Source organism: Strongyloides ratti, scaffold srae_chrx_scaffold0000002 (genome assembly GCF_001040885.1).
Source record: "Strongyloides ratti genome assembly S_ratti_ED321, scaffold srae_chrx_scaffold0000002".
Lineage (NCBI taxonomy): Eukaryota > Metazoa > Nematoda > Chromadorea > Rhabditida > Strongyloididae > Strongyloides > Strongyloides ratti.
Genome location: NW_020171510.1, coordinates 2,130,246 through 2,155,315, shown reverse-complemented (window position 1 = coordinate 2,155,315; position 25,070 = coordinate 2,130,246). Strand labels below are relative to the sequence as shown.

The 25,070-nt window shown below is 19.4% G+C and overlaps 4 protein-coding genes across 4 annotated transcripts; 1 reads left to right on the top strand and 3 right to left on the bottom strand.

Annotated features, from left to right (window-relative positions):
• Positions 1 to 2,084: 2,084 nt before the first annotated feature.
• SRAE_X000145900 (Astacin-like metalloendopeptidase) lies at positions 2,085 to 3,414 on the top strand (the record flags this gene model as incomplete). Its single annotated transcript, XM_024649207.1, has 3 exons — positions 2,085 to 2,135; positions 2,172 to 2,223; positions 2,261 to 3,414. 3 exons carry the CDS (start codon positions 2,085 to 2,087, stop codon positions 3,412 to 3,414), a joined length of 1,257 nt encoding a protein of 418 aa, XP_024498924.1.
• A 5,389-nt stretch (positions 3,415 to 8,803) lies between these two features.
• On the bottom strand, positions 8,804 to 14,415 carry SRAE_X000145800 (Epidermal growth factor-like domain-containing protein; the record flags this gene model as incomplete). Its single annotated transcript, XM_024649196.1, has 7 exons — positions 8,804 to 9,152; positions 9,197 to 9,375; positions 9,417 to 9,505; positions 9,548 to 9,763; positions 9,816 to 13,211; positions 13,263 to 14,051; positions 14,091 to 14,415. 7 exons carry the CDS (start codon positions 14,413 to 14,415, stop codon positions 8,804 to 8,806), a joined length of 5,343 nt encoding a protein of 1,780 aa, XP_024498923.1.
• Positions 14,416 to 15,020: 605 nt separating this feature from the next.
• SRAE_X000145700 (Small G protein signaling modulator 3) lies at positions 15,021 to 17,566 on the bottom strand (the record flags this gene model as incomplete). Its single annotated transcript, XM_024649185.1, has 2 exons — positions 15,021 to 17,497; positions 17,548 to 17,566. The coding sequence occupies 2 exons, from the start codon at positions 17,564 to 17,566 to the stop codon at positions 15,021 to 15,023; spliced, it is 2,496 nt and encodes an 831-aa protein (XP_024498922.1).
• Positions 17,567 to 19,011: 1,445 nt separating this feature from the next.
• Positions 19,012 to 24,067, bottom strand: SRAE_X000145600 (Major facilitator superfamily domain, general substrate transporter and Acetyl-coenzyme A transporter 1 family-containing protein; the record flags this gene model as incomplete). Its single annotated transcript, XM_024649174.1, has 5 exons — positions 19,012 to 19,900; positions 19,963 to 20,062; positions 21,818 to 22,445; positions 22,641 to 22,886; positions 23,660 to 24,067. 5 exons carry the CDS (start codon positions 24,065 to 24,067, stop codon positions 19,012 to 19,014), a joined length of 2,271 nt encoding a protein of 756 aa, XP_024498921.1.
• Between the last annotated feature and the right edge of the window lie 1,003 nt (positions 24,068 to 25,070).

Sequence of the window (25,070 nt, the reverse complement as noted above, 5' to 3'; positions counted from 1 at the left end):
ATTGTAAAGTTCTCAAACTTAAAATAAGTTAAAATAAAAATTTACATAAATTAACCGTATTGTTAAGTATTGACCAGGTTAAAAGTGGCGACCAACATTCATATCTAATTTTTGTTGAACATATAAAAAAAGCAAGTGTAGTGATATTAAAAACTAGTAATTTTCTAAGAATATCAATTGTATATATCTACAGTACATTTATATTTTAAAATAAATAATATTGTAAATAAAATTCGACTGTAAAATAGATTAATTTTTTTTTCATAATTTTAATTTAATTTATTTATTAATATTATAAAAGTTTTTTATAAATAAAATTTATCTTCCAAATCCAACATTCTAATAATTATCAAACAATTATACAATAGACAATATTTCAATAATTAAGTGACTCTAACAAGTAAAGTACAGTATATATATATAAATTTAACCTCTACTTAACATATCTTTTATTTACTTAGAAAAAAATGATAGATACGAATTAAATTAACAAAGTATTACCTTAAATATAAAATGTTAAATATTACCAACAAGTTAATAAATATGATTATATTTTATTTTCAAACTATTGTTTATATAGAAAATAAGATGATTACACAGATTGAATAATTGTATTAAATTTTCATAATACTTACAAATTTATTAAAATATAAATGTTTTAATAGTTTGATTTTTAAACTTTATAAAAATTTTATTGTTGTTTAGATTTATTCAATTGAGAAAAGTAGGTTACATTTGAAAAAATTTTTTTATGATTATTTTTATCACAAGAAAAAAATTTAACTTTTTTTCTTCATTGTGTTTTTTTATATAGTGTTGGTATCAACAAATTTTTTTATCTCATATTTGTGTATAATATTTTAAAATTTTATCCTATAAACGTGATATAAAGAAACAACAAAAATAACAAAATTTTAATTAAAATAAATGTAAAAACTTTAATACAATTGTTTGATTTCTATAAGATAATTTCAAAAATTGTGTTTTAATCACAAGCTAAATTTAATTAACAAATATTTAAGATAACTAAAAATAATTTGTTTTCTATACATAAAAAAAAATTTTATTATAATAATAATACAAAAAAATATTAAGTTTTTTTTTAAAAAAATGATATTTTAAAAAGTTAACTATAATAAAATAAAATTAGTTAATTTTAAAAATAATAAATTAATAATTGTAAATTTATCAACTACCTTTCTAATACCATTATACCATTTAAAATAGCAAAATTAGTTAATAGTTTATTAAGCATTATTATACATATGAATGAAATTGAATTCAAATAATATTTTTGATCATAAGTACATGCTTTTAGTTTTTGTCATTTTTGTTAATTCTAAAACAAATTTAATAATTTTTATTTAGTTATAAAGTAAATACTAAATGCTATGTAAAAATATGTGTCAAAAAACATTTCATTTTTAATCGCATATTAAACCAAATTTTTATAAAAATTTATAGCATATTTTATATCTAAAAAAATTATTACATAATAATTTAAAATAAAACTAAAATGATTACAAATAGTCATAAAAAAGTTTTATTCTTTTAAACATTATATTTATAATAAAAATGCTAAAATCAGTTATAACTTATATAAATAATTTTAATCTATTTTTTTTTTAATTTTAATAAAAAATATATATGTATATACTAATAGGCAACTATTGATTGTATAAATTATAATTATACATCAATTATGATAATTTTTTTATTCAAAAAATTATTTTATATCTTTTTTTTTGTAAATGTTTTTAAATTTTGTTTCATTAACTTTATTTCTTTATACAAAAAAGTTTTAAATAGATAATTTTAATTTTTATTACTCTAAACAATAATAGTGATAATAATTAAATTTTAATAAAAATTAATCTTTTTTATTATCATTTATGTTTACTATACTATAAACATTTTTTTTATAATATTCTATGAGTCAAAACTGAATGAAAGACAATATAGATTGTTTAATAATAATAACAAACAAATAATAAAATTTAAGTTAATTAGTACACATTATGTTAACAAAACATTTTTTTCATAAAAGATAATTTTGTTTGTGTATTTTTATTAAATTTTTTAGCATGAAACAAAAAAATTACATTTATGCTATTGTTTTCTTGATATCAATAATTGTAAGAAACATATTTATTTTAAATCATTATTTTTAGTGTCTTTGGAATATATACCGAAAATTAATTTACATTCATGATCAAAAAAAAGGTATTTTTATATATTTTAAATAGTTTAATATTTTTAGTAAATAGTAGTATTATTTTTGAAGATACTTATTTTCTTTTGAAAAGAGATATTAAAAAGGATGAGGATAATCCATGGAAATTTCCAATAAAATATTATGTTGAAGATCCAGTTTCAACTGTTAATGTAGATAAAGCATTAAATGAAATAAAAAAAAATACTTGTATTAACTTTGAAAAACAAAAGGAAATTTTAAAAAATTCACAAGGATTACATTTCAAAGAAGATACAACGTGTTCTTCATATATTGGAAATGTATTTGTAAATCAAATGCAGATTATACGGCTTACACAAAATTGCTATAAAGACCCGTATACCATCTTGCATGAAATAGGACATGCTTTAGGCTTAGTACATGAACATGCACGAACAGATAGAGATGAATACATTACAATTCACTATAGTAATATGGATACTAATGAAGTAGATAACTTTATGATTCGTAATACGTCAAAATATAAAAATTATTCAACTTCCTACGACTTTTCCGCAATAATGCATTATGAACAATATGCGTTCGCTACATTTTGGAGCTCTCTTTTTGGTTGGCCAGTTATAGAGTCAAAATTAGAACGTGAATATTCATGGATGATGGGACAACATAAAAAAATGACTTTTAATGAATTTAAACAAATTAATTTAAACTATTGCAATTGGTGTAACTGGGTTGATAATGAAACTGGCTTACTATTTGAAAACAAAGACAGTCAAACTTTATGTAAAAATGGGGGTTATCCAGATTTTAACAATTGTAGTAAATGTATTTGCCCTACTGGTTACACAGGAGATTTATGTGATGAAATCATTACAAGTGATGCAAAATGTGGTGAAACTAACATTGATGTTAATACAACTGAAATATCTATAATATTAAATGACAAAATGAATTGTTATTTTTATTTAAAAGCAAAAGATACAAAAAAAGTTTTACTTAAAGTAACATATGTTAACGCACCATACAAAGAAAGCATTTGTACAGAAGACGTTGGTTATCAGTTTAAATATAGAAAAGATAAAGGTGCTACTGGTTTGCTTTTATGTGGACATCATTCAAGGCTTATAATACTTAAATCTGAATTAAACGATATTCTTATATTTTATAGAGGAGAATCTGGACACAGTTTCATGCATTTTACATTCAAAGAAGTTGATTAATATTCATTATAATTAATTTTTATTAGTGTTATTATAGATTTTGTTTATTCATACAAAAGCACTATTAAATAGTTTTAAAATAATAAATTTTTTGAATTTTTTTAAAATGTTCTTGTTTTTTTTTATTTTTTAATTATAACTAAGTGTTATAATTTAAATTTTAACAATATTAGATTGTTATTAAATCGTGAAACTTTTATCATTTTAAAAAAAAATTATCACACAACTAGAATATATAAGAAGAAGAATCTTTCTAAATCTTCATCATTTAATTATATAAAATTGATTATTTTTATTGTAAATTTTTTTAGATTTTTTATTTATTATGTATTATATTGTATTAGTTTTAAAAAAAAAAAATCAAAATGTTAATTTTAAGATAATTAAATAATTATTATTATAGTTTTATACTTTAATATAGTCATGACATTAATAAAATTAATAAATAATTTACGCAATGTATCTTTTTTTTATAGACAAAGTGTTAATATAAAGTAACAATTAACATGCTTACTACTTTCTTATTTTTTAAATAAAACTTTTTCAAATAAATAATTTTTTGTCTATATTCATTATTTAAAATTTTATTCAAAACACAGTTTACAATAAATAGGATATAATTTATTAAGTGGCACTAATAAATAAGGTATAATATATAAAATATTTTAACCTACACTTAATTTATCACCTTATTTACTTAGAATATAAGATAGATATAAGTTAGACTATTTAAAGTATTTTCTAAAAATAAAATGATTACTTAAATTGAATTATTGTACCCGAACTTTCATGATACTTTTATACATAAACCTAAATATTTTTTAACAATTTTATTGATTGTGAATTATTTGTGTATTAGTAAATTTACTACGTCTAGTTGGTGTAAAAAAATAATTCTTATAATTTTTTTTACTAAAACCTTATTGTTTTTGAGTAATCGTAAACCACCTTATTTTTTTTCTTTAGCTCATGAATTTTAATTTTATTACCATTAGTTCTATAAAAAAAGATAACTGCAAAAAGTTTTCGTGCCTTATTAGTATTTATATAAATGTTTTTTATTTCTTTATATAAACTATACTTTATAAATATAATAAATTAAAAAATAATGTTTTAATTCTTGTATAGTTGCTGATTTTTTTCAAATTAAGTATATTTAATATACAAAGATATATTTTAAAAATAAATATAGTGTTAATTTCTAATTATTTACTCTTAAATTATAAAATTTTTTTTTCGAATTCAACTAAAATAAACATAATATTATTAGTGACTTTTTGAAACTGTCTTGCATAGTAACAATTGTTACTGTTTCAAAAATATTAAATAAAAATTGTTCATATTGATATTATAAGATAAAGAAAAGTTTTAAAAAAAGATATTTTCTTTATATTTTTTTATTTTATATTTAAAATATATAAAAAATAAATTTTCTAACACATTTCCTTTAGTTGTTTTAAAATTTAAAAGCTTATTACACTATTGTAAAAAAATTAAAAATTATTTTATTCTTTTTAAACTATATACTCTTATTGCTTTTTTTTATTAAAAAATGAATTATTTATTTACATATCTTTATTGTTCCAATATCTACATGCTATCTAATGTATTAGTAATTCTCAGATAGTTTCAATATTGGCACCATTATTTATATCATTGTACAAAATACCACTTTCCATAGAAAAATATTTATTAACAAAAAAAATTTCTTTTTTTATTTTGAAAGTCTTTTAAAACATTTTTTTTTCTACATTTAATTGTTCTTTTAATAACTTTAGATTGCTGTATTGGTTTACTACTGACTTCTAGATGACAATCGGACTTATAAAATATGTTAGATTAGCATTTTAATTTTATGTTACCTACATTTATAAATGAAATCCCATACAATTCTGTATATTGTATAAATAACTTTTAAAAATTATAAATATAAAAAAAAAATCACATACTACTTTAATATATCTTTTCATTTAAAAAATATAGAATATTTTACTTATTAATATATATTTTACAATTAATACCAAAAAAAAATTATATTTTGATGCGTGGTTCTGAACTGCGTCAACCATTACCAATTATATACCAAAATCTTTTTTTAAAAAATTGTATTGTCTAAAAGTGTAATTACAATCAATTAATTTTTTGATATCAGAAAATACGCAACATATTTTATTATTATGGTATATTACAATAAAAACTAATTTACACTAAGATATATTTTATAATCATAGACTAAAAATTATAATGATATATTGAGATATAGATATAGTCTAATTAGTTAACATTTAAAATTATATAAATTAGTAAAATGCCATTATAGATAATTAATAACAAATAATTACAAAATAAAAAAAGTAGAAATAATAAAAATTTGTAAAATTTTTAGGACTTATATATTCTATGAAGCCAGAATTTCTACCAAAAAAAAATTGAATGAAGTACTTTTTAGGTATAAAGTATTTCAGTTAATTAAAGAAAGAAATATCTATATTATTTAATACGAATTCAACGTTTTTTAATATAGATATAAATTAACTGCAAAAATTACGTCAATTAATTTAAAATGCCTATTTAATTATTAATAAACTATTTTTATCGTTTTTTTTTTTGATAATAGTAATTGGTTTACTTTAATACCTACCAATCTAATAATTCTTTTCTAAACAAAATTACTTGTAATAGTCTAATTTGTAATTTATGTAAATTGTTGTATACCATAGTTTTTAATAAATTTTTTTTGTATTCAATAGTAATTATAAAGTTTTCATAAAACATTTTCTACACAAATTTTTATCCATGTAACGTAAATAGATGAATTCACAACATAAGGCTGAAAAATAATTATATTTTTAAAAACAAAATTTACATTTCGCACCACTTTATTTATAGGATCAAAATATTCTTTTAATAAATATTTTTTAAATTGAAACATACAAAACTTTTTTTGAAGTACTTTCGTTTTATCTTAAGAAATTAATTATAAACTTTTTTATTTATATAATAAAACATTTTGAAATTTATTTTACTATATCTCAAGTACTAATTTTTTGTTTCTAACAAAACTAATTTTATTCAATAGAATATAAAAAAAATTTATAATTTTATTATAAATTATCTGTTGAAAAACATCTGCTTTTAAAAATTTATAACAGATTTAAAGTAGACAAACTAAAAATAAAGAAGATATGTTAAAATTTATATTCAAAATTTAACGATTAAAAATGATTTTTTTGTTTTTTTTTATAAATATTTTGGTAATTTAGTATAACTACATTATAGTTAATTTCTGTTTTTTAGTAAACAGTTATATATTGAATTGATGGTTTGATCTTATGGCATATATTATTTTACATTTTTAGTGATTGTAAAAGTATAAAAGCCTTAAATTTTTTACGAAATTTTAGTTTACTTTTATTGTAATTTTTCACGTCTATGAATCTGTTATTAGTTGATATTTCAATATTATTATCTTAATTAATATCGTATTGGCTTATTATTTTACTTTATGGGATAAATATCAGTTAGTAAAAGACACATATAAAGATTATTGAAATGTCTAATATGTTAAAATGAAACAACTTTATTAAGAATAAATAACAGCATATATAAATTATATTTAATATAAAATTATAATATATTTAATAATTAAATATTACAATAGTTATATAATAGTCATATATATTTTGAGGTAGTAATATTTAATCCAAAATTAATTTTATTCTATGTAAGATATTTTACTTATCCATAAATTCTAAAGCGCTTTTTTTTCTATTAAAATTGTAATTAAAGAGTTACTTTTAAAAAAGTATATTTAGAGTGTGTTTATTTAAATTTAAAAATTATTAACGACTTTTGGCTAAAATCAAGACTAATGATCAACATTATAATATTTTTTCTGTTTTTAAAATTTTTTTTATTTAAACTAACTTAAGCAATAATTTTTTAAAAAAATCAACATTAAAAATCTTTTTTTGAATCTTTAAATCAAATCCTACTTCAAAATTTTTTCAGATTACAAACAGCATTAAAGCAAGTTTATTTTTTACATTTTCGTTAAAAAAATTTAAAAAAAAATTTCAAAAAACATTTTTCTGATTTATTTTTCAACTATACATATTTTAATTTTGTGTACTGATTATAATACTACACAATGATTAAAATTTTATAAACTTTTAATTAATCAATTTTAAAAACATTTAACAACTTTTTATAACTATTTAACAAGTTGTTTGATAGTAAAATTATTCATTCAACTCTAATCATTATTTTATAAAAATGATGAGCAATTTTTAAAAATTATTTTTTTAAATTGTAAAATTAAACATATATCTAAAGTACAAAATTAAAATTAAAGATAATTTAGAAACGACTATTTTTACTATCTTTTCATTATTTATATATGTTTAATTCATTTGTTCTATTCTCTTGAACATTACTTATTTTTAAACGTCGTATTGAACCACCAAATTATATATTATTTAGTAAAAACTTTAATTTTTAAAAATAATTTATTTATTTTATCCCTTAAAATTTTTACATATAAAGAACTTTATTTATTATTATATAATCTTTTTACTTCTAGAAAAAACTTTATTGTGTAACTTCTACATATACTTTTCTCTTTTATGTATACCATTGTTTCACTAAAAACTTGATAACATATTTTTTGCTAAAAATGAGTATTCAAAAACTCAAAATAAAAAAAACGGTAATTGACTGGTGTGAATTCTTTTATTAAATGGCTAATGAAAAAAGTAATAAATGTTTTTTAATTACAAAAAAAAATATTTGTTTTTTATAAATCATTTCTTATAAAACGCTTTATCACTAATAAAATTTTCTTTCATATCTTTATTGCAAAAAAGTTGCTCAATACAAACTGAATAGTACTGATTTTTTTATCATCAAATAATGAAATCAAAAAAAAATTTCACTTATATTTACTAACAAGCCCATTTAATTAATTGATTTCATATTTTAAACAATAGTTTAAAATTAACACAATTTACTATAAATGTATTTTATAAGTTTATCTAATGAAATTTTAATTATAATTTTTGTTAAATATTTAATGATTTAAATTCTTTTATTAAAAATTAAATTGTTAATAAATATTAATTCAACAGATAAAATATATATGTTACTTATAATTATAAAAAAAAATTTTAAAACTTGTGTTTATAAAAAATACTAAATTTGTTTACATAAAAAATTAAAAATTTTTTTTTAATTTTATATTTTTTATTTATCAATCATTCAATTGTAAAAAAATTACTTTACAAATAAAAAATCAGAAAATAAATCTGTTAAATTATACTCATTTTTTTAGCGAAACAGATAAAAAATACGTTTAATTTCTTTTTGCTGTGTATATAGTGGTAATTAAATATTATATTATATTTTCAAATCTGCATATGTCTAGCATAGCGGTTGAAAATATATCTGTACTTAAGTTGTTTTCATTATATAATTTGATATTATTTCCTAAAGGATCATCTATTTCTTTTTTGTAACATGTATTCCACCAGGAATTAGGTTGTCCAGCATCTCCAAATGTAAATATTATATTCTTTATTTTATTTAAAAACGACAAATTTCCTTTTGTACATGAATCAGAAGCAAAATTATTTGTTGCTCCAAAAATAATAAAATATTTATTTTTTTCTGGATTACAAAATTCTTGATATGATGAAGTATTACAAAAACTTAATAAACTTTTTATATCTGTTTTAAATGTTCTAAAAAAAGTATTTTTTTTATTTTATATAAAATATTTTCTTACCCATCAACACTTATTTCATGAGATTTTTTTGTTTTATTTATATAAGAAGAAATATGTGAAATGTCTACAAAACTATTGAGAACTGGATATAGAGAAGCAAATTCTGCAGCTAAATTTATCTGTTTTCCAGGACCATAACTTTTAATATTTTTTTTGAATGATGAATAAAAATCCATATACTTTAAATTATATTATTAAATAAAAACTTTTTTAAACCTACACTTTGAATATATGGAATTGACATATTTGTTTCATCAAATATTAAAACAAGCGTAATATTTAATTTATCATAACAAATTTGTGGATTTACTAAAAATAATTTTTTATTTTTTTTAACTAATTATAACTTACTTGTTGACGTTGTAACAGTTGTAGTAACTGGTGGCTGATAAGGAGAATTATTTTCACAATGAATACCATACCAACCTTTATTACAAATACATTGTTCATTATTAATTGTATATCCATGTTCACATTTAGGAATTGAACAATCTTGTCCAATCCACAATGAATCACATAAACATATTCCACTACTATTTAAAAAAGTTCCTCCATTTTTACAATTAACTTAATTAATAAAAAATTTTATTTTAATATTTTTTATTTAAAAAAAACATACCTTTTTCTTTACAAACTGTTGTTATAACTTTTGAAAATGCTTCTTTTTTATCATTTGTTCCACTTATTTTAATTCTTAAAAGTGAATTTAATAAACTTGATGTTGAACATTGCAAATTCCCAATCCATTTATTATTACACATATCTCTTCTATTAACAATAGAAAATATTTCTTTTGATGATGTATTCATTGGATTAATATATTGACTTCTTATTTGTGGATAATTACTAATAAATTCATTATTATTACCATCACAATTTTTAATATTAAAAAATAAATAATTATTTGGTATATAAGAAATAGGAGCAAAATTTTTAAATGAGTCAGCATTTATTGAATTATAACCATATGCTATTTTTGTTCCTGATTGCCCCTCTATTATATATCCTTTTCTTATTGATGTATTTGATTGGCAACTAAAAGTAATATCTTTTTTTAAACTACCAGTCATATCAATATAATAAATATTTGTTGTTAATTTTTTAGCAATGTTTAAAGTATCTTTATCTAATTGAAAACTATCAACAGTTACAAAAATTCCATTTATTCCATCATTAATTATTGTTGTTTTAATAGGTTCATTACATGAAGTAGTATCATAACTAAAATAAGAATCATAAACAATAAGTCCTGTACTATTATCTGATCCAAGAAGACCATTAACAACATAATAACCAAATGAATTATTGTCACTTCCCGTATCACTTGTATATTTTGTAAATAAACCATTTCCTAACATAATATAATAAGCTGTATCACTACAATATTGTAGTAAACTATTATAATAAATTATTCTCATGTCAACATTTTTTTTTAATATTAAATCAACAAGTTCTGTGTCTATTTCATTACCACATTCCCATCGATGTGGAATCCATATAAGAACTGATTTCGATCCAGATTGTCTTGAAAGAACTGCTTTAAGATAAGAAACATGTGATCCAGGTGTTGTTATACCACCTGAAACTCCAGTTAATTGAGATATTTCATAAAAAAATTTTTTCTTTTCACTAGTAACATAAATATTCATATTTAAAGGTGAAATATCGGATCCTGAATCATATGAAAATAGTATATATTCTTTTTGTCCAAATTCATCTACATTATCTTTAATATATTGAAATTGATTTTTAACATCATCCAACTTATTGTTTTGTAAATCAATAACAACAATTATTGAAGTTGTAAAATCATTATAATTAATATCATCATCATTTGTACATGTATTTATATAATGATCACAATATGGACCTGTATAATTTGGTGGACATGAACAAACACCTTCAATTAATGTTCCACCATTACTACATATAGGTGTTGAACAGTCAGTTTGATTTAACCATGGTGGACATTGTAATTGAGGTGTAGATGAATCATTACTAGCATCTAAACATGTATAAGAATAGATTCTTGATTCTTTTGGTGATTGAACTTGAATATAGTACATTTTATTAGCATTATTACAAAACCAACTATTATTTGTTAAGTATGAATATTCTTCATTTAAATAAGTTTCTGAGTTAAAAACCATTTTTTGTAATGAATCAAATACTGTTACTGTTAAATTAGAATTATTTTCATTTAAACCAATCTCATTATATGGATTAAATAAAATTTTAATTTGTTTTGCTTGTCCATATAATGGAGAAAATGAAGAATCACCATTTGAATCAACAAAAGATAATTTATATCCATAATTAGCATTAAATTCTACTACTCTAACTTGAAATGTATCAGTTGGAACAAAGTTAGAATCTAATTGAACATAATATTGTCCATCATTTGTTACTGTACATGGTAAACTTATATCAAAATCATCTTCAATTGTTTTAAATGGTTGTCCACTACATACTGAATTATTTTTTACATCTAAAATTGATATTGTTGCTGGTAAAGCAGTTTGTGCTGCCGTTTGAATAGTACCCCAAACAACATAACTATGACCTTTAGCTAAAGCAAATGAATTTGAACCATCTTTTTTTTGTGAATATTTTCCTGGTTGATTATCAGCATATATATTTTCATATTTTGATGAAGATTGATTAATAAGATAATTAAACCAATCTAAAATTGATGAAGGATCTTGTACTCTAATTATAGCACCTCCAGTTCTTTTTGTTAAATCCCAATACGGTTGCATACCTGAATAATTAATATCACTAAAGTTACTTGAACAACGACTTTCAACTAATAATACATTAATTCTTGGGTTTAATTTATTTAAAAGATCATATAAAATAACATCACCAAAATTTTTATCATCCCATTTTTTACCATATAATTGATCTGTTATAAGATAAATATCAGAAAATTTTTCAAAACCACTATTTTGTAATGTTTTAATTAAAATTTGTTGAGCAGTATCATCTTCAAAACATGTATCATCATTATGATTTTCTGAAGTCAATCTATTCATTATTTCAGATAGAAAAGTAACATAATCTGATGTTTCAATTGCTTGAATTGAATTTGGATTTGATGATTTGAAAAAAGAACCAAATATATAACTATCATAACTATTACTAAATTTTTCTAAAAATTTTTTTAATACATTAATAAGTGATTTTGTTCTTCCTTGAATTAACATATCATTAATTAAACTATTTCTAGAATAAAATGCTAATGAAAAAGATTTTTGTGATTTATTATCTATTGGTGATTTTGTTGATGTAGATACAGATATTGTTGTTTCAGTTGTTAATGTAACATCATTAACTTCTAAATTTATTTCATTTTTATTAGACAAATTGATAGCTTTTAAAAATGTTTCATTATTACAATAGTAATCATATATTTTCATATCCTCTTCAATATTACTAAAATCAATGTTACTAATTAAATTGTTATCAAGTAAATAATTATATTTTTCTACTTGATTTTTATTTAAATGGGCCACATCAGAGGTTGTAGAAGAAAGATGTGAACTATCAGAAAATGTAAAAGGAATCCATTCTTGATAATTATCATCATCACTAGTAACAGAAAAATATGATATATCTTTAGATGTTGAGGTAACAGTCATATATTGATGATTAAAATAACATGTTTCATTTCTAGATTGATTTATTAAAGTTGTTTGAATATTTGAATTAGTAATTAATTTTAATGTAATATTACCTTTCAAATTTCTACCTCTACCAACAACATTATTTGGTAAGTTAATAATTGGAAGAGATGAAGAAGAATCAGCTAAGTCATTAGTTGTATATCCAAGATCAAAATATTCATTCTTTGAACCAGACAAAAGTTGAATATTAATAGAAATATTATTTTTTTTAGTAATAATAAGTATTGGATAATTATTATTAACATCAAAAGTAATTTTGTAAACTTTTAAAGCACTCAAAATAAAATATTTTTCTACATTTCCATTAGGAGCAAAAATTTGAAGTTCTGCTAAAATGACAAACATTTTTTTTTATTATAAAATTATATTATTAAACTTACATTCATTAAATGATTTATATCCTGAAATAAAAAGAAATCCAGTACGTTTATTTTGTGAGTCAAATGAAAGTTGAAATGGTAATGAAATTGTATCACTATCTTCTTGTAAAACAGTTTTTAAAATAGTTCTTCCATTATTAAATACAGGAAAAAGTTTATTTATAGATTCTTTTATTGTCATATTTTGTTGATTTGATATACTAAAAATATCATATGGTATAATAACAAAACCACCAGTTGATTCTGATAATTCTATTAATGGTTTCCATGTATTTTGATGATAAATATCTTCTGATGATGATAATTGTGAAACAACAAAAATATTAATTCTTATTCTATTTGCTAGTGCAGTTTGTTTAATTAATGATAATTGTATATCAATATTACTTAAACTATCTGTTACACCCATATTTGTAAAAATATTAACATCAGAATATGATTGTGAAACTAAAATTAATTGGTATATATCAGATAATTTTAAATATTCGCTTGTTGAATTGCCATTTCTCATTAATTTAATAAAAGCTTTTAAACCAAGTTGTAATTGTAAATTATTTTTTTCAAAATTTGTTAATTGCCAAATTGGTGTTTTTTTGGCACAACTTGCACCAATAGTAATAGAAGTATAACTATTTGAATGATTTGAAACCATTGTTAAAAGTTGATCAATAAATGCATCAGTTGTATCATCATTATCCATTTTTTTCATTAAATTATTATAAGTAATAAATGATATTAATGAACGATCAAAAGGATAATCATATGACATTTGATAATTTGGACAATTAACTAAAAAAAAATTCATATTTTATTAAATATAAAACATACTTTGTTCACAATGTGTTCCATAAGAACCTGGAGGACATACACATGAAATTTTTTCATCATTTAAAGATGCTTCTAAATAATTGTGTCCAAAATTTATACATGAATATTGAGAACAATCAGTTCCTTGTAATAATGGATTTCTACATTCAATAGAATTAAAATTATTTAGAAAAGATTTTTCTATGATAACATTATTATCAACTTTCTCATTTAAAAGTGATTTAGAAATTTTATTTAACCAATCAACATCTAATCCTCTTACAGATGAAAGAGTAAGTATAATAAAAAAGTAAAAATTAAACCAATTTATTGGTTTATTTTTCATTAAATCTAAAAAAAATTATAGTTTTTAAAAAGTAAAAATTATAAATAAAATAAATTTAGATATGGAAAACATATTTAATATAAAATAATGTGTCAACATTAAGATGATGCTTGATAATGATAAAACTTTTACAACTTATCAATTTATATTGAGGTGAAAGTGATTTTATGTCAATAACCACTCCTTAAAGATAGAATAAAAGTAAAGTGATGTTTCTTTAGTAATAATGATAATGATTGCTTTTAATCCACATTTTTTTTATTACTATGATAAAACTAATTAAAAATTCTTTAAAAAAATTCTTACATTTTTATTCAATTAAATAATTTATGATTTATAAATAATAAATTTAACAAAAAATTTTTTATCTAATTTTTAAATAATATTTTTATAGTTAATTTATTTTTATAAGTTAAAAAATTATAAATCTTAAAAGAAATGCAATTTATATTCTCATCTTATTTCTTTTATTATTATACATTCTTAAATATTTAAACTGATAAGTAATGTAAATTTATAAATTCTTAGTGTTATAAATACCATATAGGTGCTTTAAGATAAATAATAAAGTAGTGTTAAAAATTTAATGACAAAATATTCGTTTGTCATAGATCCCAACTAAATAATTGATGTTTGATAAGAACATCTTGTACACCCTCTTTTAACGGTTCATGTGTAGTTGTATTTGATAACTTTTTTGTATTTCCATTATTTAAAATTTCTTGGGACATAGGTGATGATATTTTTGATATAACATTATTTTTAACATTTTTATTTAAATTTTTAATTAATGAATTTTTAAAAATATTTTGTGATAATTCATAATCAACATTAAGATTAAATGACATTTGCGATAAAACTCTTAATTCACATGTTATTTGAACCCATCCTGGTGATCTAATAAATGATGTCCCTTTATAATATTTTTTTCTTATACTTTCATGTATAACACTATCACATAAAGCTCCAAACCATAAATGTAAACATTGTTCATTTAAACCAAATGCAATTAAACTACGAAATTTAATATCATTTTTTTGTTTACATGATATTGTATTATATGTTGAATTTATATTATGAACAGAACGAAACAATAATTCTTCAGGTGATAAAATTTTTTCATCCTGTTCAAGTTTAAAAGTATTACATAATGCCAAACGACTGTCTATAATACGACAATTTTTTTGTATAATATTATTTGAAATTTCTTCTATAAATTGATATGGATGATAATTCATATCATTTCTTATCTCATTTTCAAATATAGTACTAATAGCAGTCATAAAATGTTCTCTTATAATTCGGGAAACATCTTCGTTAATTGTCTCATCACCATAACTACAATAACTTTTACCTATTTCATTAATAATTTCAACAAATTTTGCAGGAAACCAACCACGACGATTATTTATTTCACCTATCCAACAATGTTCATCTTTATCATTAATAATTGTTATAACATCATTTTTTAAAAATCCTAATTCATCTTCTTCTTGACTATTAAAATTTAACAAAGCTCTAGCTCTTTTTCTTCCTTCTCTTCTTTTTTTTAAAAATAATTCTTTTTCTTTAATATAATTAAATAATTCATATTCAACAATATTTTTATTATTAAATTTATGATTTTCATTACAACATTCAAAATGTTTAATTAATCTACCAATTGCATTTTTTAAATTAATAATAATTTCTGTTTGTCTTATATTTTTCATTTTTATATCAAATTTATCATTATTACTAGAACTATTAAATATTTGTTGTAAAAAACTTTTTGACTTAAATAATTGTGCTGATACAATAGCTTGTTTATTTAATAAATGTTCTTTACTTATCTTTTTATATATACCACAATTTTCATTAATAACATTTTGAAAATCATTTCTTAATTCTTGAATAATTTTCGGTGATATAACATAATCAAATGACATAGACATTTCAATAATATCTTCAATTTTTTTAATATTTTTTGGTATTTTAGATATATAATTAAATATATCAATATTAATAATTGTATCATTATCACGACACATACATATAATTTGTTCTTCATTTATCTTAAACATACTTATTATTATGCGAAAAATTATTGAACATCCATAAACTAAAAATAAATCCCATATTCTAAATAAAAAATCTGTTCGTAATGATGATGCAAAAATTGTTAAAAACCAATTAGCAGTTACCATACTTAAATCTATATTTTTATTTATTAAACAATCATATAATTCTGGTATATGAATTTTAATAAGATGTTGAATTATTTTTTGATCAATTTGTAAATCAACCAATGAATGTGAATAATAATTTGTTGGTAAAATATCTTCAATAATTGATACCATTATCCAAAATGTATATTCTTCAGGACATACAAGTAAAATATTTGCAACAACCATACCAATACCTTGACAATATCCTAAATCTGGATATAAAAATGCAATTGATTTAAGAATATTTCTTAAACTATTTGTACCATAAGAATTTTCATTTAAAAAACATATATTATTTGGTAATGTTCTTAAAACATCTTTTTCTATTTGTGTATTAATAGAAATATTTAATTTTGTCATACATTGTTTTACAACTTGTTCGTATTTAAATATACTTTTTTTTTTCTTTTTTAATCCACCACTTAAAATAGTCCAAAGAAATGGTCTTAATGAATGTGGAATACCTTCACTATAAATTATTTCTTCAAATTTACCATTTTTTAATTTATTCATATCAATATCACCCCACATAAGATGTTTATCTAAATTTTCGTTAGTAAATTCAATATGAGCTAACCATTTCATTTTTCTTCTTGATATATCATCATTACAAACTGATGCTCCTAATCTTAATTCATATTCTTCTTCACTTTCATCATTATTTTTACATTTTCTAAAACCAAATATATTAAATTCATTTTCTGAAATTTCAAATGTTTTTGGTATAATTGTTTTAATAATACCACTTAATGGTTTATCACCTTCCAAATTAAAATAATTAGAATTAATAGAAATATTTTCAATTATTATTGGTTCCTCAATTCTATTGATTATTTTTTCATCATCACTTTCTAATTCTTCTATAACATTTCCACCTAAAAATATAAAAATTATATATAATATTTATGTATATATTTATACTAACCTTTTTTATATTTAGACATTTTTCTTTTTTAAATAAAATTTTTATTTTTTAGAAATACCTTAACTTATTTTTAATAAATATATTTTAATGTAAAAAAAGTTACTATTTTTTAAAATTAAAATTCTAAAATATAATTAATAAATAAAAATAAATAAAAGAATACAATTCTAACAAAAAAAATAATAAACAAATTTAATTTTATCTTAATATTAAAAAAAAAAAAATTTTTTTTGGCATATATATATATAATTTTAACATGTACAAATTTTTTCTTTTATACATAATATATATATATATATATATATATATAAATATATCTTCTTTAGGTCAATAAATAAAAATATTTCATATAAGTAGAGAAAAGTTATTTATATAAGAAATAAAATGACGTTTTACATTGTTAGCCTTATGGTTAAATGCAAATTACTCTCTGCCATGTTGGCATATTTCTTTTAAATATAAATTATATTAAAATTTTTTCCTCTTATTATGATATATAATATTGATTTTATTTAAAAATATTATTAAAAGATAATAATACAAAATGCATTAATATCTTTTATCAAAATTTTATAAGCACATATTATTAAGTTTTATCAAACCATACTTTTATTAAAACTATAAAACTGTATTAAAATTTTTAAAATAAATATAATGTTTTTATTAGTATGACAATTTTAATTTTATTGTTTGAACTATATATAATTAGTAAAATTTATAATATATTTATAAAAACATTATAAAAAAGTTAAAAATATTTTAAAATAAAGTCATACATATACATATATATATAAATATTAATTAAAATTTTAGAAAAGAATAAGATAATATTTTAAATTCTATAAAAACAATTTAATTATTTATTTCAAACTTATACATATTAAATTCTTTATTAATATTTTTTTTATCCAATATTTTATAAATGATTTATATTTTTCTAAACCTTTTTAAAACTAACCAATAATTTTTCTTTATAATATACCAAGAAAATATACAAAAAAAAAAAATTTTTTTTAATTTTATTTTAAAATACAACTATAAAATAAACGTATATATACAATTTAAAGATTATAAAAATTTTTAATTATATAATATCTGTAATTATAATGTCTTTCATCTTTATCAAATTTATGATAAAAGATAGAAAGATGTTAAAATAGATATTAATCATTAAATAATCATAGAATAATAAAAAAAGCTATTACAAAAATTTTAAAATATATTTATAAAAAAAATTTGCTTTAATAAGGCATCTAAGACTTTAAGATATAAATAAAATTGCTTCAATAAAATTGATAAATAAAAACATTAAAATTTTGATAACACAAAAAAATAACTTTTCATTTCATTAAATATATTTCTTTTGAATGTCTATATTTGCCGGAATTTTGACTTTTTTTTTAGTAATTAATAATAATAAAAAATAATAAATGTAAAATAGTAATATTTGATGTATTATATAATTTAATTTTTCTTTTTAAATACCAACCATTCAGTACGAGGTATTTTTTGAAATCTTTTTATACGACTCCATAAAGCTATTATCCATATAATTCCATAGATAGTTCCAAGTCCAACTGTCAAATAATAACCATCAATTTCATATTCACAAGAATTTCCTGCTCCTACACAAGCTTTTTGTAGTTCACTTTTTTTACATGTTCCTAAATTTACTCTTGTTTCTGGTACATAACAATTTTTAACAGTAAAAAGATCTATTATAAACATAACAAATGTTGATGACATCATTCCACCAAGATTTGATATTGTATTAAGCATTGTCATATATGTACCACCTATTTTAGGATCAGATATTTTAGCAAAAAATGCCATTATTGAAAGAAACATTGTTATTGATAATGAATCATGAATAAACATTGCAAATAACCAAATTCCATAAAAATAATATGGAAATTCTCCTGATTCATCTTTAAACCATGGTGTTGTATAAAGTAAACCACCATAAATAAAATTCATAAATAATCTAAATGGATAAGCATAAAGTAATAAATTTAATGGATTCTCCCCAACTGTAAATTTTCCAACAAATATTGGTAAAACAAATGATAAAGGTGATAAAAATACATTTAACATTGATATATCTTCTTTTTTAACACCAGCATCAACAAGTTTTAAAAATGTTGTACTGTATGTTGCAGCAAAAGATAATTTATTTGTAAAAAGTACAAATAATAATAAAAGCATTGGTTTAAGAAGGATAATTTTGAATAACATTAAATATGTCTCACCAACTCCAAGTTCAATTTCTTCATCATTTTCTTTAATAGCAATTGTTGTTAAATTGTTATTTTTAATGCTATTTGTTTCAAGTGATATATCATGTTTTTTATGTCTAAAAACAAATTATAAATAAAGGTCAATTATATAATATTATGTTAAAATATTTTAACTTACTCAACTTCTGAATCTTCTTTAGAATGATCAACTTCTTTCTTGAAAAATAAAACTAATGTTGTTGTAATAAAAAATATTGCTCCCCAAAAAAGAAGAAATTCTAAAAAAAATATGTTAATTTTGTATAAATTTTTATTTTGGTTTATTTTAGTAACTACATATTATAAGAAAAAAAATTTTTTTTTTTTGATAAATATTATTTATAAAATGATCCATAATTAATTATTATTACAAATTGACCATTGTTTAAGAAATATTATGTTATATAAATAATAAATGATTAGCTATATAACATTTTATAACTTTTATTACACACACTGTACATCAACGGACACGAATAATATTCAATAAATTGGCATATTGTTATTATATATTTTATAAATCTTCAATCACTTTAACATTTAATAACCCATTGATATATGTTGTTTCTGTGATAAAAGTTACAACAACATATTATAAAATTTAGACGTAATAGCCTATCTAATTTTTTTTAATTATTATTCCTCATATTTTGTGATTGTATAATTTGAAAAAAAGTTAACAAAATTTATTTATTATTTTATTATTTAATATTAATTTTTAATTAGAAAATGTAATCTTTCATGAAGAACATTTTTATATTAATAATATTTTTGTTTAATATTTATAATACTTTTCATATTTTAAAAGATTATATCAATTATATTACATAAGAAATGATAAATAAAAAATGAAAATTCATCAAATTTAACTTTTTTTAACTACAAATTTTTCTTTTTATAAATAATAAAAAAAAAAGTTTTTTAATTATATATTGTTAAAATAAAATCACAGTAAAATTAATTTAAAAGGCATAAAATTATATAACGGCCCAAGAGATATATTAAATAAACAATTTTAATTATAAATTGTATCAATAAAATTTACCAGTGAAACTATTTCTATTAATTATTTACTATTTTTATATACACATAAGGCACATTATTTTATATAATTTAAACAACCATAACATTTAATTACTTACTAATTTTATTTATATAATATTATCTGTTTTCATCATATATATAATAATAAAATTTAAAACTTTTTAAGCTAAAAATATATATAAAAATATTTTAATATTATGGCAATATTATATGATCTAGTTGCTATAATACTATTACATATTCTATCTTTATATTATTTGAGAACAAAAATAACTGTGATAATGTTTATCCATTTATTTACTATATTTTGCTTATTATCTACTATACCAATTGGAGAGAGTCGTATTCAGCGTAAGTTTATATTATTTTATAAAAAAAAATTTTTAACTTTTATTTTTTTTTTAATATTTAAGCAGATAATTGTAAATCTGAAAAGTTACGAGAAATAATATTGGAAACAGCCGCTATTTATCCTCATCAATATAGTTATCAGGCTAGATACATGAAACAACAGGCTGAAGAACGTTTTGGTAATTGGTGGAGTGCTGTTATTATTAGTGAAAAAGGTGGATATGGAATGAGTGCTATATATGATCAGTATAAAAATACAAGGTAAGTTTAATATAATTTTTTTTATTATATTTTTTAATATTTTAAAGTTGTGAAATTACAATTTATGATGTTTTCTATTGGCTTGGAAGAACATCATAGATAGTTTTTTTTTTCAATAATTATTTTTCTTCAAATGAAAAAGAAAACAACAAAATTTTGACTAGAATTTCTCAATTAAACATGTTTTTAATAAATGGCAAAATATATGACTATAAGATAAGAAAAAAAAAATATACTATAAACAAATATATTTCTTCAAAAGGCATTATTCAATTTTTACATCACTTGATAACTATCACAATATTAATTTTTTTTTGTTTGAATAAAAATAAACATACCTGCAAAATTTATTAATCCACCTTTTCCATTAATATTTCTAAAAAATCTATTTGCGTATTTTTCTGATGACAAAAACATAAAAACATTATTTCCCAAAAATAAACCTGCATGTTGACCGATAACATTACAAGTAGATGCATAACCAACATTTTTTCTAGACAACATTGTTAATGCCCATCCATCAACAGCAATATCTTGTGTTGCTGCCAAAAAATTTAATGGCAAAAAAAGTAAAGTTAAAATTTTAATACTTACAGTCATACTTTTTGTACTATCATCTGGTATTAAATCAGATATATAAAATGATAACACTAAAAGATATACTGATATTAAAAATTGTACTGGAATAAGCCATGTCTTTCTTCTTCCAATTTTTCTAATATAAAATGCATCAACAATTGGTGCCCAAAGTAATTTTGCACTAAATGGATATGATGAAAATGAAAAAAATGATTGATCAGTAAATGATACATTTCTTTCAGATAACATGTATGGTATACAACTTATTATTCCAAGTGGTATTCCTTGTAAAAAATATAATACCAATAATAATGCCAATGAACTTTCATCACCACGAATATTTGTACAAAAATGTGATAAACATGATGAATCCTCTCTTAATTCTTCCTAAAAATAATATTAATATTTTTATTATTTTTTTAAAAATTAAATATTTAACTAAAAATATAATATAACTAAAAACAAATTAATTTTTAATAAGCAAACTAAAAATTTAAGCAAAAATATATTTTATATTTGTACAAAAAAAAAATTGATTGAACATAAAATAATAGAAATTAGGATTTGTATTATATAGGTTACCTGTCCAGAATCAGAATCATAGAAGGGTATTATAAATGGTGTGTTAACAGCTACAGATGGGTTATCAGAGGAAAACTCAAAAGCCATAATTCCTTCAGTAGTACGAGGTTTCCGAAGTGATGAATGATAAGATAAAAATAAACCTTCATCATTTACATCTTTTCTCCTAACTCGTTTCAAAAAATATTCCTCACTCATTGATGATTGTCGACACAAATCTTTCTCCTTTTCCTGAGGAAGTAATGGCTATGATAAGAAAATATTATTTTTTTAAGGTAAAATAACATAGACAGATTGTTTTAGAAAAAGTAATTATTATTACTTCCAAAAACTAATTTAATATTAAAAAATGTTAAATAAATATATTAATAATAATATAAATGGTAAAAAGTATAATTAAAAATAAAGGAAAATAGATAATTTATTAACAATTTATTTTTCTCACCTTTTTAGAAAAAAAAAACATTAAAATTATTAAAATAAAACATTTTATAACAAATTTAAATACTTATAAATATAATTTAACATATTTTATTTATAATATAATATTGTTTAAATCAAACAAAGAAGCATCATTCAAATAACTTTATTTTCAAGAGTATCAAGATGAATAAATAAAAAAAAAGATTGATGATGATCCAAATTTGTCAAATTTATTTTAAAATTTTACTATCTAATCTAATTTTATAGAAAATAAAGAAATAATTAATGTGTAAATAATTTAAATAACATCATTTAATTATAATTGAAATAAAAATGAATCATTTGTTGAAATAGGGTATTACAATACTAAATTTTATATTTTTTATATTAAATATGAAAAAAAATTTTTTGTTTTTCTTAATTTAAATATAAATATATAAATTAATTTTATTTAATAAATAGTTATTTAATAAACGATGATATGTATTATAAATGTTAATTTTAGTATAAAGTTAATAAAAAAAACTATTAAATATTATTGCACATTAAAAGATGGGTATCAAAGATTAGAAATACTTTTTATTATTTAAACATACCGTGGAACCATGGGAATTGGCAGAAGTAACATCAAATGACATCTCATTAATTTCAAGATCTTTGATATTACATTTTATATGATGATTACCTTCAATTTTTGCCATATCATGATGATTATTATGGATAGAAATATTATTTTTTGATAAACTATTATTATTAGATTTACTATCCGATAAAGATATTTGTGAATTAGTTGTTGTTTTGTCTTTTAATGTAATAGAAGGTAGTCGTGATGGAAGATTTGAACAAACATCTGACATTTGATCGTTATTATCATGTAAATTTATTGAACCTGACTTTATTGAATCTTTCCAATTATTTGTTGGTACAGTTATTGTTTTACAATCTTCAACGTAATCATTTTTTAATCTGTCATCATTTGATGTATTATCTTTATTAATATCCATATTTTATAATGATTAAATGAAAAAAATATAAGTTGGTTAGTTAATTACCGAAGAGAATAAAAAAATATCAGAAATCACCACAATTTTTCTATTTATAAAGAGTGAAATGATTTTAATTTTTATTGACAAATTTTAAGTTATTTTTATTCTAAAAAAAATTTTTAATATATATTAGAAAAATAAATATGTTAAAATGTATAAAAAAAATTTAATTAGTTAAACTTTAATGTAGATTTAAGAAATATCATTTTAAGTACAATATTCAACTTAAAATATCTTATTTTTTGAAGGTCTTAACCTTTACTTTTTGGTATTTTGTAATATAAAATATAGACAAAATTTACAGTACCAAAAATGTAATCAAATTTAAAACCAATTAAATAGGAATGTGGGTTTCTGAATCTTCAAAAAGAAAATATAATATAAATATATAAATAAATTAAATATACATATATTTAAAAAATAATTAATGAGATATTTTCAATTACTTTAAATTTAATGAGAAAAATCTTTAAGGTATGAATGATAATAAAATAAAATAAAATTTATATATTTTCTCAAAAATTGAATATGACCTTTAGAAAGTTTTTACCTAAAATTTTTTTAACAAAATAAACATTATATTAAACTAGATTTAAAAATATTAAGTTTATAATTGGCTTATGTAACAATATTAACCTTACTTCAATAAACAACAAATTTTCTATTAAAATACCTCAGAAATTTTTCGTTACCATAATATTATCAAAAAAAAAACAAATTACTAAATTTTTCTTGAATTTATCTACACAAATATAAAAGAAGAAAGTTTTCTCTACTTTTTTTTTGTTGTAATTAGTGAATAAGCTGATAGGAAATAAAATAAATATTTTGTAAATTAAGAAAATATAATAAAATTTTTTAATCATTTTATATTGTTTTATGGAAAAAAAATATGAATACAATACAAATCCTTATAGCTAGTTATTTTATAAGACAAAAATAATTGAAACAGGAATTGTTA